The 15,367-nt window shown below is 60.5% G+C and overlaps 1 protein-coding gene across 4 annotated transcripts in view; it reads left to right on the top strand.

The window, feature by feature from the left end:
- The window catches only part of HDAC4 (histone deacetylase 4), a 287,137-nt gene that overhangs the window by 258,647 nt on the left and 13,123 nt on the right, over nucleotides 1-15,367 (top strand). For all 4 annotated transcript variants that reach the window (XM_049711988.1, XM_049711989.1, XM_049711987.1 and 1 more), the window contains 3 exons: nucleotides 690-787; nucleotides 10,134-10,252; nucleotides 11,708-11,841. In XM_049711988.1, the coding sequence (XP_049567945.1) occupies nucleotides 690-787; nucleotides 10,134-10,252; nucleotides 11,708-11,841 (351 nt within the window). The remainder of the gene's footprint in view (nucleotides 1-689; nucleotides 788-10,133; nucleotides 10,253-11,707; nucleotides 11,842-15,367) is intronic.

Below are 15,367 nucleotides of genomic sequence, written 5' to 3'. Positions count from 1 at the left end.
GGCGTGAGAACAGGTATGACCACACCTGCAACGCAGAGCAAGGGCTCCCAGCGGGGATGGGGGGCAGCCGTCAGCCTCGATTCCATCACGTGTGCCCACGTGGGCTTTATCTTGTTCCAAGTAAAGATGGAAAACAGGAGAGCATTCTGGTTCTAATCCAAACAGACTGCAGGATTTATGAACGGGTGGGAGTGGGGTGCCCTTGTCCTGCAGGAGAGGCTGTTGTGTGCAGTCACAACGCATCTCCAAGCCACGCCTTTCGTCCTGTCCCTTGGGCGGGGGCCGTCCTCTCGCCTGTCCAGTGCCACACAGTGGGCCCCGGAGTGTCAGGATCCTGTGGGACACCCCGATGCCCCAGCAGAGCCCCACACTCTGAACAAAGAGGCCCCGACAGTGGGGAATCCCACCCAAGGAAAAAGGATCGTGTGCCTCTGGGTCTCCTTCTGGGAAGGAAGTTGGGAAGGACAGCCTTGCTCGCAGGGCCCTGTGGGCGCACATTGCTGGCCCCTCCCCTGGGCAGGGCAGCCCCACACGCTCCACCCGTGGAGGGGGACGGGGGCCCTGCCTCTGAAAATGCTCCATCGTAGAAGGCAGTGTGTCGGGGCCTTGGGGCCCCGGGCGGGCTAGGGGCGCACCGGCAGGGCCGCCGGGGTCATGGTTTGTGACACTCATCTCTCTCCCCCATGCAGGTGGGCACGGGGCCCGGCGTGGGCTTCAATGTCAACATGGCTTTCACCGGCGGCCTTGACCCCCCCATGGGAGACGCAGAGTACTTGGCGGCCTTCAGGTAAGAGTCCCGGCTTCCTGCCCCATGGGGCATTTGGGGAACAATCGGGAATTCCCCGACGGTGGCTCCAGCTCTTGCAGGGTTTACTGTTTTCCTTTGACCTTCATCTTCCTTCGTGAGCAAGCCCCCCACCCGCCCCCCGCCCCCCGCCCGACACGGTCCCCGGGCAGGGCCCTCAGTGCTGTGAGCATGCGCCTGCAGGGACCAACCTTTCTGTCTCTGTGTTTTGGAGGAACGGGCTCTGGGGCTTCTCCCAGTTTGCTCTTTAAGCCAAAGGTGGCATCTTCAAGTCTGTCTTCTCACCTTCTGTCTGCAGTGTTCCTGTCTTGTGCATTAAATGAAAAACAGGAATCTGTCTCGCGTCTTAACAGTAAGAAAGTGATGGAGACCGAGGCAAGGTGTCAGAAAGTGTTAGGTTAATGAAAAGCGGGTGCTCGAACCTGAATGGGCTCATAATCTCCTAATTTTTCTTCCACAAAACCTTTTGTGAGATAATGGGAAACAGAAATAAATATCCCTCCTTTATCGACATAAAAATCGAGAGACGACTCCCCATTCATCCCGGTTCCTTCACGTTATGCGGGGCCGGTAGACTCCGGCTGCAGGGTGATGTTGTAAAACACAGTGTTTGCCTTTGTCATCAAATGGTGATTTCTGCTTTGATCTGGGCCGGATTGAAGGGATTCCTGTGGCCAGAAGCGGGTGCTCAGAGCATAGGTTTCCTTCTCCTGCTGGAGGAGGAGCAAGTGGCCTGTGGGTCAGCACCTGCCCAAGTGCGGGTCCCAGGGGCCCTCGGGAGGAGGGGAGCTCTGTTTGGTGGTGAAGCCGACAGACCTTCAGTCTTTGTTAAAAGCACCGTGTCTGCACCGGGCGTTGGAATCCCATGAAGCTTCCAGAGGACTTTTCTCCCTTTTCTCTTTGACTACGTGCTCTTCCTTTCCTGCATGCAGGCGTGTGTGGTGTGTGTATGTGTGATGCCCACGCCTCTGTGTGGACACGTGTGCGCCTGTGTTGTGTGTGTGTGTCTGTGGGTGCGTGTGCACGTGTGCGTGTAAGCACAAGTGTGTCGTGTCTGGCGGGTGAGATTCCAGCAAAGGACACACCCGTAAAAGTTTGGCCGAGGACCCTGCCTCGTGCTGGGGCACGGGGGGCAGCAGAGGTCATGGGTCACGTGACCCCTCGCAGCGTCTGCTTCCCTCATCTGGAAACTGGGTCCTGGTCCCCGGCCTCCGGGTGGGTGTCCGGGTCTGGTGAGGCAAAGGCCTGGCCCCAAGGGTGGCTCGGCCGACATGAGGCCTCTTCCCCAACCACTTAGTTCATAGAAATAACGGCTCGACGATGAAACTGGTCTGTGCAAATGGGAGTCCATCACCTCCGTAGAAGGCCTGCCCCGGTCATCGCCTGGACCACTTTTTCCTCTGATCTCAGTGGTTTAATTTTGTTGTTTGTTCTTCCTCTTGATCAGACGTAATGTAATGTTGACATTTGCCCTCCCTTATTTAGGGGAGAAGGACTCCCCCAAACGGACACCACATCTGAAAGCTGCTCATGTACATAGTTAAGTATCAGCTTCAGGAAATCTGAACCCACCATCACTGGCCGGGGTTGTCACTGCCTGTCCTGAGATGCCCTCCGACCACCAGCACGTTGTCACCTCCCCCAGGAGAACCGGCCCTCTTAGGGGGCTTCCTTAGAGGCTTCCCATCACTGGCCGGGGTTGTCACTGCCTGTCCTGAGATGCCCTCCGACCACCAGCACGTTGTCACCTCCCCCAGGAGAACCGGCCCTCTTAGGGGGCTTCCTTAGAGGTAAAGGGTCTGGACTCCGTGTAAGAGGCATAGATAGAGCCCGAGTGAACTCTGGGGCCTCGGGGGACCCAGTGTCGCTGAATTCTGGTGAAGGCAGAGAAGGAGGGGCTTTCTTTAAACTGTGGATTAAAGCGATAAAAACGGTGGTTCTCTCTTCCTTCAGGCCAGGTTCCGACTGGATCGGCCCCCAGGGCCTGTCTCAGTGTGCCCTGGGCACTCTGATCGGGGTGGAAAGGCCCGCACCCGGCCCAGCGGGCAGGCGAGGCGAGTCCTGGAGGTCCCCCCACCCCGCCACCCCTCCAGCTTTGAGATGGACCTTTCACTCTGAGTCTCTGTTGACATTCCGTTTTAGTCTTCTGCCAGGCATGTACACGATGACGCCCTATCGAATGAACTTTGTAAAGCTCAGATAGCTTCTTTGAAAAGGAAAATTGTTTCAGGATTTTTTTTTTATTGATTTTAATGTAAAGTAGCACTTTGAAGTTTACGATTTATGGTTCCCTGGGCATCGATCGGATGGGGCAAGGAGGGTCAGGATCCGTTTTCCCTCCTTCTGCCCCGCTCCCCGGGGGCCCCAGGCCATGCGTGCCTTCATGCTTTCGAGGCAGCACCTTGTGCTCAGACCCACGCCTGCCTGGTTGCATTTCAGGAGATCAAGCCCGAGATGAAGAAGAGATAAGAAAATTGCCCCTAATGAAATCCAGAGGCAGCCGCACTTTCTCCTGGGCTTGGAGACTTGTAGGAGAAAAGGGAACCTTAATTCAAACCAGCCAGGCCAGCGGCTTTGAAGTTTGCTGAGCAGGGCTGAGGCCTCCGGGCCAGGAGATAATGATGCACTTTTCTTAACCCCTCACTTACCTGCCGCCCGGCAGTGCAGAGATGGAGCTGGGATTGTTCGTGCTCTTAGGTCGTAGTTTGGGTTTAAATGCGATATCGTAAAGGTTATCAGAGATGGCGGTGAAGCTGGATATTCGAGAGTGGAAGCTTTAATCTCTTAGTGAGTGCGAGTTGCCTTTAAACTGAGCAGCTGGGCAGGTTCATTTCACTTACCCTGACCTTTCCAGCCTGGCACGAAGGTCGAGGCTCTTTTGTTTCTTGCGTAAGGTGTGTTTTGGGTTTTTTAACAGGTTTTTTCTGTTGTGCTAAAATATATATAAAACATACTGTTTGAACCACGTGCGAGCGTACAGTTTGGTGGCGCTGGCTGCATTCACGATGGCGCATCTGTTCCAGAAATGTTGTGCCCCGAGGGCCCAGCGCTCGCTGCTGTGAAGATATTGACTTGAAAACTGCTAGAGGCAATTCTGTATCTCTTTAAGGGCATCCACATCTTTTCCTATGTAGAGAGTTTGTCTGAGGACATTCTGCAGTGATTTTAGAAGCAAAAAACTATTAGCTAAAAACTCAGAGTTTCGCAATCCCGTGTTCAGCAAGCCGTCACTGTACCTGCATAAAAGGGGGCACACGCGGTACCGTCCTTGTGGGTGGCAGGGCCCCGAGCAGGTGAGGCGGGCATGTGATGATGGAGGGGGACTCACACCTGCCCGCAGGTGAGGGAGCTTCCCGGCCAGGCCCCGGAGGAAGAGCCGGCATGGGGTGTCGGGGAGGGTGACGCGCCCGCAGGAGCAGGCCTGACGGTGGAACCCGCCTGTCTGACCCCGACGGTTCTGGAGCCTTCGAGGGCCTGGCCAGCACGGTCACCAGCAGTCTCGCAGCAGCTCGGTGACAGGCTCGGTCCTGGGAGTGGGGGGACCACGCTGGGTCGCCTAGGCGAGCCCAGGAAGGTTGAGGGCACCTGGCCGGGACGGGGAGTAGGGCGGGGGGTCCAGCAAGGTCTCAGGGCACTGGTGTGGGAGGAGGGTGGGCACGCCAGGAGGAGCGGGCTCCAGGTGGGGCTCGGGCCCCTCAGCCTTAGCAGATTTTCACGCAGAAAGCCGGAAAGCGTTCCCAGTGTGGCAGCTGGGCGGCCACTGGCAACCCAGGAAGGACAGCCTTGAGGGGGGATGGGGCGGGGACAGAATGTGCTGGGTGCGGGAGCGAAAGTGTTGTGGGGAGAAGAGACAGCGAAGACTGCGCCTCCGAGCACCTGGTTGGGGAGCAGGAGCTGGGGGTGCAGGCGGGCAGGTGAGCATCCCCGTGGGGCGGCGGGGGAGGTCCGGGAGGTGCCTGGTGGGTCGCCCCCCGTCGAGGTCCCGCCCGGCCCTGCAGAGACCCGCTCCTCAGGCTGGGTGGGTCGCAGGCCCCTCGGCAGGCTCACCGCCTCTGGCATTCGTTCCCGGAGCACGCGAAGGGAAGGAGTGCCGAGTGCTGGGGGACTAAGGGAGCAGTGTGGGGGGGGGGGCTGCGTGCTCTGAGAGCCTCCGTGCCACCTGTGTGAAGGCCCGAGGATGGTGCCTGGCAGTGGTGGGAGGCTGGGCGGGCACGGGGCCTCCTGGGGGGCGACGGGAGGGACCTGGAGTGCAGGGGCGGGAGGGGGCCAGGGTACGTTAGGGTCTGGAGTAGGCATGCACCCACCCCCCCTTCCAGGAGGCTGCAGGGGCAGGGGGAGGAGCGTCCCCACCTCAGCAGGTGGAGGCGGGGCGAGCCGAGTGCGAGGAGACCCGCGGCCTGTGGGGCAGCAGCTCCGGAGTGGGAGGGGGGCCGTGGGCAAGGGCGGCCGGGCCTAGAGGGGCAGGAGCGGGGACGGCGTCCACTGTGGACGGGTTTCAGCCTGCCCGCCAGGTCCAGCTCTGTCCCGACAGGCCGTGGCATCGCCGTCCGGGCGGCCAGGCCGGGGCCGCTGAGTTCCCGTCATCACCGTCTTTGTTCTGATTCTGACTCGCAGCAGAGTTCGGCTGCTGGACGAGCAGGTGCTCCAGACACGCGCCGGGCGGTCCTGGTGGAGAGGGGTCTTGAAGGGACGCGGGGGACCCCAAAGCAGGGAGGCTCAGAGGCCACGCCCACCGTGCAGGTGTGCGGAGATCCCAGAGGGAACGCACCTGCCCTCGCCCTGGCCCTCAAAGCAAGAACCTGCACGACGTACAGCAAAAGGAAGTTCTCAGCGATCAGAATGCTGTGATTATTGCAACGGTGTTGTCAGGCACCACCCAGGCCACAGCCTCCTGTAAAGCCACCGCTGGTAGCCTCTGCCTGGCGCTTCCAGCTCACGGGCGCTCCCCCAGCTGGGGATGCTTAACTGCGAGACCAGCTGACAGCACGGCAGTGAGGGAGGAGGCCTGTGTGGGTGAAGCTTCCAGGGGCCAGTGTGTGTGGACCATGCCTCCGGGGCGCTTGGAGGGGCAGCAGGGACCCAGGGGCAGCGACCCGGCCTGAACCCCGGCTCCGGTGGAGGCCCCGGCGTGGGTGAGCACAGCCCCCAAAGACAGCGCCTCGGCTCGCTGGCCACGCCAGGCTGTGCCCTAGTGCGTGCGGACCACAGGTGTGGTGGGTTTTGTGCAGGGCCCTGGTTGGGGGATGAATCGAAAGTTCCTTTCTTTCTAGAAGTTGAAGCAGATTATTGAATCAGCTCTTGCGTTTAGATTCCACTGTGAGTTTTGGAGATGGCGTGTTGGTACGCCCCATAATCTGATCACCTGAGGTTATAGGGTGGCTTGTAAGAAACGATTCTGGGAGCTGCAAGTGCCCCATAGCAACACCTGGCACTGCCACCTTCCAAGAGCGGGAACTGGCTCGTCAGAGACATCCGCCCCATTGCCCAGCCCGCCCCTCAGCGGACGCCCAGCCCAGCTTTTCCCCGTGGCAACCTGGCCGCAGGTGTGGCCCGGCCGGCGAGCTAAGGACAGAGGGGCGGGCACAGTGTGGTGTCCGGAGCAGAGGCCCCAGGATCGGGCCCAGAGGAGGCCTCAGGAGGGCGACGGGCAGCTGCACATGTGGGTTGCACGGCTCTGCCCACCTGAGCTCCACCCCCGGCATGAGCCCCAGGGGTGCAGAGGCTCTGGGACACACGCCGCTCGTCCCTACAACCATCTCCTCCCCGCTTTCCCACTCGGAGGGCTGCACCCGGCCACCTCTTCTCTCGGGGACTGGCGCATTCGCCTCCTTGTGAGCGGACGATCAGTGGTCTGCTACCCTGGGAAGCTCCCAGCCCACCCCTCTCTGCCCTCGGTTGCCCTGCAGAAGGCCACAGGGGACCCCATGGACACACTCACCTTAAAGCAGTGGTTTGAGAGAAGGCCTCCAGCAAATACTCACATCTTATTATTTTCAGGCTAAGCTGTCCCTTAGAATGTCATTCTAGAAATAAAATGTAAGGCCAGTTTCCCGTTTCTTCTGCAGAGCCTAGTAATCGGTGGTGCGCTTTCAGCTTTCCTCCGGCACGAGGGTCCTGGGTGGGGCGATGCTGCAGGGTTTAGAAGGCAGGCCGGTGGGACTGTCAGGAGGGCCGCCGTCAGCCCTCTTCTCACCTGCAAGGAGGCCAAGTCCCGTCGAGGGGAGGTGACATTTGTCGGGGCTCAGGGCTCACTGCAAATCAGTGCTGGAGACCCACTCAGCACACGCCTGGCATACAGCACCATTTCAGATTTTCTTACTTTAGCAAGTGTTTGGGATTACAACCTAGAGGGTCCCAAATCAGGAAAATGCAGTGAGCATGTGTGTACACGTACATCAGCTGTCTCAGCTGCTTACGCTCGTGCCTGACGATGTACCCACACCTGCCACCCTGCGCGCGCGCGCACACACACACACACACACACACACACACACACACACACACACACACACACACACACACACACACACACACACACACACCCTACCACACACCCACACGTGGGATCAACTGTGCTTTACAATTCGTTATGATTGGCTTTGGGGTAAAGCCACACACCAAGCACAGACACCAGAGACCCTCTTGGTATTAACTTCCTTTAATGATGATTCTAACAGGGCTGTTTTTTTAATTTTGTGGGGGGATTAGAAATGCAATAGCTCAGCGATACTTCAAAGCAGAGAACTAAAGCCCCCCCAACGTGAACTTGCTTCAAAACGGCTGCCGGAGCTCCTGGTGAATGAGCTGGTGTCTGCATTGAGATGTCTGCGGTTTTCATTGAAAAACGGTCTTGGCTTTAAAATCCATACCGAGACCACGGCTGAAACTGGTCTCTGGCCTGAAGTCAAAGTTTATGTGACGAGAACTTCATTAAAATAAGTGAAAACCAGCCTCCCTGGAATGATGGAGGTCCTTGTGGAAGAGCCCCGCCAGGTCCTCACGGGCGGACGGTGGCCTGTACCTTTGGGAAGACAGACCACATCTGCTGGGCGTGGAGATGAAAGAGGACAGTTCTTCCTGGATCCCCGAGGCATTCTCTCCCTCCTCCCTGCCTGGACCAGGAATTTCCCCACTTCTGGCCCCCGTGGCAGGATTGTTAACACGTACTCCAGGCCTGCTCTGACCCAGATGCTGTGTTTAAAAGACAGCGCTCTTCTCTACTTCGTGTTTACAGATTCTGGGAACGTTTGTGACAGCGTCCCAGTGGCACAGAGAAACATTAAAAGCTGGGGCTGTTGTCATGCGTGGTAGAACTTTACCAGAGTTGTAATGACAGGAGTCTGGAGCGAGGTTGGCAAACTGCGGCCCATGGGCCGAGTCCCAGCATGTGGTTTTTGTTTTTGTTTTTGCGGTACGCGGGCCTCTCACTGTTGTGGCCTCTCCCGTTGCAGAGCACAGGCTCCGGATGTGCAGGCTCAGTGGCCATGGCTCATGGGCCCAGCCGCCCTGCGGCATGTGGGATCTTCCTGGACCGGGGCACGAACCCGTGTCCCCTGCATCGGCAGGCGGACTCTCAGCCACCCAGCATGTGTTTTTTAAGTAAAGTTTTATTGGAACACAGCCACGGCGATGTGCTCACGCATCATGTGAGGCTGCTTTCCCGTGACAAGGGTGGTGTTGAGACCACGTGGCCCAAAGACGGAAATACTCTCTAGCTCTTGGCAGGAACGCTTTCCAGCCCCTGGTCTAGAGTCACACGCCGTGTCCCTGGGCCCCCAAAGCGGGGTGTGGTCCCTGAGGCACAGAGCCTGGGTCCTTTGAAGCTGCTTTTATCGGCTGTGCAGAGACAGTTCCGGAGGAAACTGAACTGGGTGCAGCCTCAGAAGAAAGAAACATAAAAGCAGGGAGATGTCGAAAGGCCCACCTGGTCCGTGGCTCCCTCGCTCCGGAGGCGGGTTTCCTGGTGGGCGAAGTGCCAGGCGTGCGGTCGGTGCGGGTCTTCATGGCAGAGATTCGACCAGCGCCTGACCCACCGCAGGACAGACGCTCCCTGGGAGGCGCCCCTGGGGTCTCCCAGCACCAGGTGGTGCATGGTCCCTGGAGCCGGGCCGGGGCGCCCTGGCTCTGCACCACGGATCCTGCACAGAAGGACGGCTGGGTTTTCACCTGTGTGTGGCTCTCTGGGGCTCTCGGCCCTTCCACCACCTGAAATCAGAGCAATTCCTCAACAGGGTTGCATTCCGAGTACTTCCTGGATGGAGAAACATTCAGTCTTTTGAGCATTTTGTTTCTTCGGTCAAAGTTGTCCTCTGGGGTTGACTTGGCCAGCATAAGTGGCAGCCTCACCCTTCAGTAAAAGCTGAACAAGAACCCGTGGGAGCCTTCACGGGCCGCCTTGCACCCTGTGGCCGTGGCGCTCTCTGGAGTTCGGCACGTGGGGGGACCGTCAGCCGTGCCCAGTGCGCTGACGCCCTCCCACGCGGGCCTCTGAAGACCTGGGGTGGGAGGGGGCCTCAGAGGTGACAAGCTGGGCTCACGTGCCGGGGAAGCTGCAGGACGAGGGAGGCCCCTCTGTGCAGTGGCTCAGGGCAGCAGGCAGGCTTTCCGACACGTGGTGCGACGCCCAGGCTCCTCCGGCCAGGGATGGGGGGCCGAGTCGACAGAGGCTGCCAGCGCCGGCAGCCACGTGGCCCCTGCTTGGCCCGCCCTGGAGCCCAGGCCCCGCGCCGTGATCTGCACCCCACCCGCATGGGGCAGGAAGGAGACGGGAAGTCAGGGATGGTTTTCCAGACGCAGTGAAGCCGGCTCAGGGCACAGACACGAGCGCTTGACTTGCCGGGGGTCTCTCCAGTCTCAGCCAAAGCGTGATTTACAGAACGAGCCGGTGCAGTTAGGCTGCGAGCTGGGGGCGCAGGGGCATCGTGTTAACAACGCTTTCCCCCCGCCTTTCAGGTAGACCCTTCCGCTTGTTTCCCGAATGTAACTTAACCGCTGAGCTTCTCTGTGTTTAGATTTCTAATTGGTCAGTCCTCTTAAGTTTGGTCATCGGTTTTCCCTTTAGAGATTCTGTGTTAGATTTCTTTTAATTAGCCTAACACATCCCCCTGGCCCACGAGCAGTGGGTCTTTGGTCAGTCGTCTGTAGCCGCGGTGTGGCCTGGTGGGGGAGGGGGCAGTGGAAGGAGAGCCCCTGCTCAGCCACGCAGCCCTGCGTCCCCGGTGCTGGGCGGTGACCTCGAGGCCCTGACGGCTGGCCTTGGTGGCCGTCCAGTCCCCTCCCCAGCTGCGTCCTCGGCTGACGCTGTGTCACCTCCTCCCGCCCTTTGCAGAACTGTGGTCATGCCGATCGCCAACGAGTTTGCCCCAGATGTGGTGCTGGTGTCGTCGGGCTTCGACGCCGTGGAGGGCCACCCCACGCCCCTCGGAGGCTACAACCTCTCCGCCAAATGTAAGTCGGGTTTGCGGGTGACCAAGAGCATGGGGCGGGGGGTGCTGCTGTTTTGGGGATCAGACGTCAGAGGCGCTGGGCACGCCAGGCTTCCTCTTTAGTGGCAGCGGAAGGAAACTCCATGTTACATCTCACCAAAAGCACGACACCGGCGCCCCCACAGAACGCGGGGTGAACAGCCCACGTAGACCGGGAAGCCGCCGCGGGGGGCTCTGCCCAGAGGTCGTGCTGGCGTGAGGTTGTACAGCCCGCCAGCGCGGGGCCCGCGTGCTGGCGCTGTCAGCCGGCGGCCGGGTCCACAGCGCTCCTGAGAGACCTGTCCTCCCACGTGGGGTGGGGGGGTGAGAAGGGAGACCCTCAAACCCGGGAAGACGGGCGTAGCTGGCAGCCCGTTTACTTCGGAGTCGGAGGGGAGGAGGGCCTCTGCTTCTGCTCCGTCACAGCAAATTGTGAAGAAATGAAAGCTCCGCCCCTGCCGGCCACACTGCCCGGCCCCCCGGGGGTCGCAGTGGTCCAGGTGCCTGGGGCTCTTCCGGGGCTCCTAGATGCAGCGCTGGTGACTCACGCGAGGCCCGGGGGGCCCTGTGCTGGCCGTCAGTGCAGATGGTGAAGGAGAGCCTGTCCCTCACCCCGCACGGGGAGAGCGTGGGTCCGTGGAGGAGAACGACGGAAACAAAGGGCAGCCTCTCGGAGTCCACCTCCCGGGGGTGGGGGGGCGAGGGGCTGACGAGGTGACTGGGCCGAGGGCAGAAGTACCAGGGAGGAGAGTCCGACATCGGGCCCGCTCTGCCACCGGCCAGCCTGTGACGGGGCTAGTCCCGCAGCCTCGTTTTCCCTGGCTCCCTAGTAAACGTCAGACTGTTCTGGCCGAGGGTGGTAATATCGTTACCCATCGGGCGTTTTCTGCCGAGGGAGGATGACGTGGGTGCGGTGGAAGGACTGCGGCTATCGATGAAAGCCAGGTGTCCCAGACACGGATGTACGAGAGCTCTGGAGGGGCACACGTGGTGCTGATGTGTGAGCTGGTGCTCACTCACGCATGTGCTGGCACGTCGGCTGCCCAGAAGCCCCCGGGCTCCGGGGTGGACGTGGCTGTGCCTAGCAGCTAGCTGCCTGCTCTGCTCTTGCCTCCTGGCCTCTGCGGTTCCAGCAGGAGAGAGAGGAGGGGCTCCCCCCGGGGTCCTCCCCGCCCCCAAACGGGATGGTTTGTGGCATCGTGAAATCAAAGCTCCGAAATCGTAATTCCTATTCCCAAGGAGATCAGAAAGAATCCCGAACCCAAATTCTTCAATGAATGGATTACAGTCCGGCCTGGCTTCTATCAGGTGTCTCCGTGTGCCAGCCCCTGGGTCTCTGCAGCGTGATGTGATGCACCCCTGGACGCTTTGATCCACTGCCAGGTGTCGGCGCCACGGCCCGGCCTTGCCCTCGACTTGGATCCCGTTTCCCTTGCAGGTTTCGGGTACCTGACGAAGCAGCTGATGGGCTTGGCTGGCGGCCGAATCGTTCTGGCGCTGGAGGGGGGCCACGACCTCACAGCCATTTGCGACGCCTCGGAAGCCTGCGTCTCTGCTTTGCTGGGAAACGAGGTAGGAGAACAGGAGACGGCGGCTCGGGGCCCACGCAGCTCAGGGCCGGGGCTGCTCTGCTCAGCTGTCCCCGCGGTGTTCGCGCTCTCTGCCACCCACACCTAGGAGGACTGCCACACGCCTGACCAGACCATCCAGTTGGGGCCAGAAGGAGGTGGGGAGAAAGGCAGGACTCGTTTCAAAGGCAGAACCCATTTCTCTTGGGAAGACAGTTCAGGATCTGCCTTTCAAAGGCACTCAGCTTCACGTGTGGGTTACGGGGAGAACGCCTTCACTGGTGTCCTGCTCGTGGACGGTCGGGTCTCTGGGGCGTTCTAAGGCAAGTTCTGGGGGAGGAGTCACCACGCCATCTCGGGGGCCGGGGCCTAGGGCCCCGATTCACTGTGGCTCTCCTGCTGCTCTGACCCTCGGGAGACGCCCAGGGCTGGGCTCGGCACTGTGGCCTGACGGCCCGGGCTCAGGGGGTCGGGTCTGGACCAGGAGGGAGCACTTCTCAGGGTTTGAGGGAGGGCGGGCCACTGGGAGCATTCCAGCCCAGAGCGCCGTGCGGTCCGGCCGGGGCTTCTCACGCCCACCGGTACTCCTGGTGGAGGAAGCCTCCCAGCCGCGGGGAGACGGGACAGGGCGAGCGAGGTGCTGCCGGGGTTGCTGCTGGGAACCTGAAGTTCGTGACGGGCCTGATTTGTAGGTCCCACCTTGAATTTCAGAAATGTGCTCTTCCTGAAACTTTAAATCCATCCATGGCCTTTGGACATGAGGTCATATACCAACCTCCTGACCCCATCAAAGGAGCCTGGGAGGTTCCCGCCCGCCCGCCCACGGCGTGGCTTTCTCTTGCTGCGTGCTGTGGTGTCACCATGAAGGTCCAAGGAGAGAGCCGCTGGTGTTCGGGCAGCGCGGGCCAAGTGCCCTGGGTCACCGGCCCAGCCTGCAGCAGGGAGGTGCCCGGGGCCCAAGCTCTCCAGACACAGAGGGCCTCGTGGGGGGCTCCGGGCCCACGCGGGGACACCCAGAGACAGCTGTGAGCCCTGCTCTCGTGCCACCCCTGGGACTCACCTCCCTCACCCCATCAGGCGAAGTGGGGCTTCTCCAGGTTCGCAAAGCGCAAGGACGCTCTCCCAGCAGGGTCAGGGTTACCTGGTGCCCAGTGGGGGTGGCCGAGTCCAGCCCTAGGACAGGTGTGTGCTTTCTGGAACAGCACCGCCGATGGCCGAGCTCAGGGGCGGACGGGGAGGGCTGGCCCCCGGCACGGAGGCCGAGAGTAGGACCTGCGGCCAGAGTCTCAGGCCCGGCTCCCTGTGAGGCACTGCCTGTGCGGCCACCTGCCCGTGGCCGTCCACAGCCTAGGCGCACGATGAAAGAGGAAAAGGCATTAAAAAAACAAACAACCAACCAACCACAAGATCCAAGCACTGTGAACACAGGAGTTTCCTGATGCCCGAGCCCCATAGTGAGAGCCCAGCTGTCAGCGCTGGACAAGTGGGGACACGGGCCGGAGCTCACGGGCTCCCTGGCCGTCCACTAGGACAGGCCGCTGGCTGGCAACAGGGGTGTGGGCAGTGGGCTCCGGTGGGTGGGCACCCGGGATGGCTCCGTTTTCCCCTGACAACATTTGTGTGTCATGGATGGTGTTCATTTTAACCTAAGTCACAGGTCCTGGACCCAAGGTCCTGGTGGCATCTCTCCTTCCCGGCTGGCTGGTTAGCCACACACATGAATATTCCCCAGCAAATACCCGTTTGCTTCCCAAAGCGTCCACGGCTTTTCACCTTCCCTCTCGTCGTTTAAAGCAATCTCCCCCGTAAATTTTACCAGTAGAAGGCAACTGGTTTATATATTCAAACCATCCTGAAGCCTTTTGATTTTTAGAGCCAGTTATTTTAAAATAACAATAGAGAACCCGGCTTTCAACTAGGCCTGTTCCTGCACTTCTAGCAAGAAAATGTTCTTTTACTGAAACACATCAAAAAGCAGGACGCACTAGTTTTATCAAGGTCTCTTAAAAATCTTTAATGCCGGGAAGTTGGACGGCGCTTCACCCCTCTGCCCCGCGGCCTTTGATGATGCTGATAACGGGGCAGCCAGCTGCGGACCGCAGCCTGTGCTGGGCGCGCCCGCCCCCGGAGCCGGCCGCCCGCGGGGGGACAGCAGAGGGGCCCCTGCGGGGCTGGGGCTGAAGGTCGGCCTTGCTCCCAGAGTCACTGTGTTGGATAGTTTGAGCTTCAAGCCATTTGCAATCCTCAGTGACAGTGACAGTGAAATGTCACTTACTCAAAGTGCGTGGTGCGTGCAGACCTGCGGGGAGCCCGCTGGGCAGGGCCCAGGGAGGGGCCCTGGGCAGGTGGGTAGTCACTTCTGCCGTTACATGTCACCCCCAAGGGGAGGTTTCTTCGGGGCCAGTTCTCTGTTTAATCGTGTGGCTTTTCAGGGATAAATGCCACCCTTTCATTCAGCCCAAGTTCATGATCAGTGGAGAAGGTCACAGGGGGCCAGGTGACCCGCAGCCTTGGGGAAGAGGCTTTCAAGCAGGAATGTCTCTCCTTTGTCACGTCGTCATGCTCTGTGAGGGTGCGGAGGGCGGCAGCAGTAGCAGCGTATGTGAGACGGGGGCCGCGGAGCCCATGGTCCGCCTCCAGCCCGCCAGGCTTCTCCTCCCTCATTCGCTCGAGTTCACTGGCGCACACCTCACCCAGTGGCCGCCTGCGGGGTGCATGGGCCCAGGTGCATGGCCCAGGTGCGTGGCCCAGGTGAGGGCAGTGAGCCGCCTCCCCTCTCCGCCTAGTCTCCCAGACCCGAGCTCACCAATGTTCAGAAGCTGGGCCCGAGCCCCTGTCCTTAAAAGTCGAGGGAGCCGTGCCCACAGGGGGCTGGCCATCACGGTCACGGGGAGTAGGGGTGAGGCGCTGACTGCCCGGCCCAGCAGCAGGGCAGCTCCCAGGGCCGCTGAGCTCCGGCCCGTGTCCCCACTTATCCAGCGCTGACGGACGGGCTTTCACTATGGGGCTCGGGCATCAGGAAACTCCTGTGTTCACAGTGCTTGGCCCTTGTGGTGGTTTTTTTTTTTTTTTAATGCCTTGTCTTCTTTCAAGAGGATTTCAGCAGTGACAAAAATACCAGTGAGACTGGCCTCGGGCCAGCAGTGGGCTGGCCGGAGGTCAGTGCAAGGACACAGAGGATGTTCTCTGCAGTGGGGGAGGGAACCCGGGCCTGTGACCCCCTCAGCTATGGGGGCAGGGCTGCCGCATCTTGGAAAGTGTCGTGAACATTTGGTCACTAGACTAAGTCGGCCGTGGCACCCAGCGGCTTCCCCGGAGCGTGACGGCGGAGCAGGCCGCCCACCACGCCAGTCGAGTTTCCAGGCCAGAGCCTGCGCTGCATCGTGGGTGTGGGCCGCCTGTCCCCTGGTTGGCTCCCCTGCCTCTCCCACAGGACGGGCGCTCGCCCCTTGAGAAGCTGCCCTGCGCCCTCTGCAGGCGAGGGCCCCCCCCACCGGGAGGGGTGCCCGCCTCACCGCAGCCCCCCTGCA

The sequence above is a fragment of the Orcinus orca genome, chromosome 7, assembly GCF_937001465.1.
Source record: "Orcinus orca chromosome 7, mOrcOrc1.1, whole genome shotgun sequence".
Lineage (NCBI taxonomy): Eukaryota > Metazoa > Chordata > Mammalia > Artiodactyla > Delphinidae > Orcinus > Orcinus orca.
The sequence above is the reverse complement of the archived record's forward strand: the minus strand, read 5'-3'. Positions and strand labels throughout refer to the sequence as shown.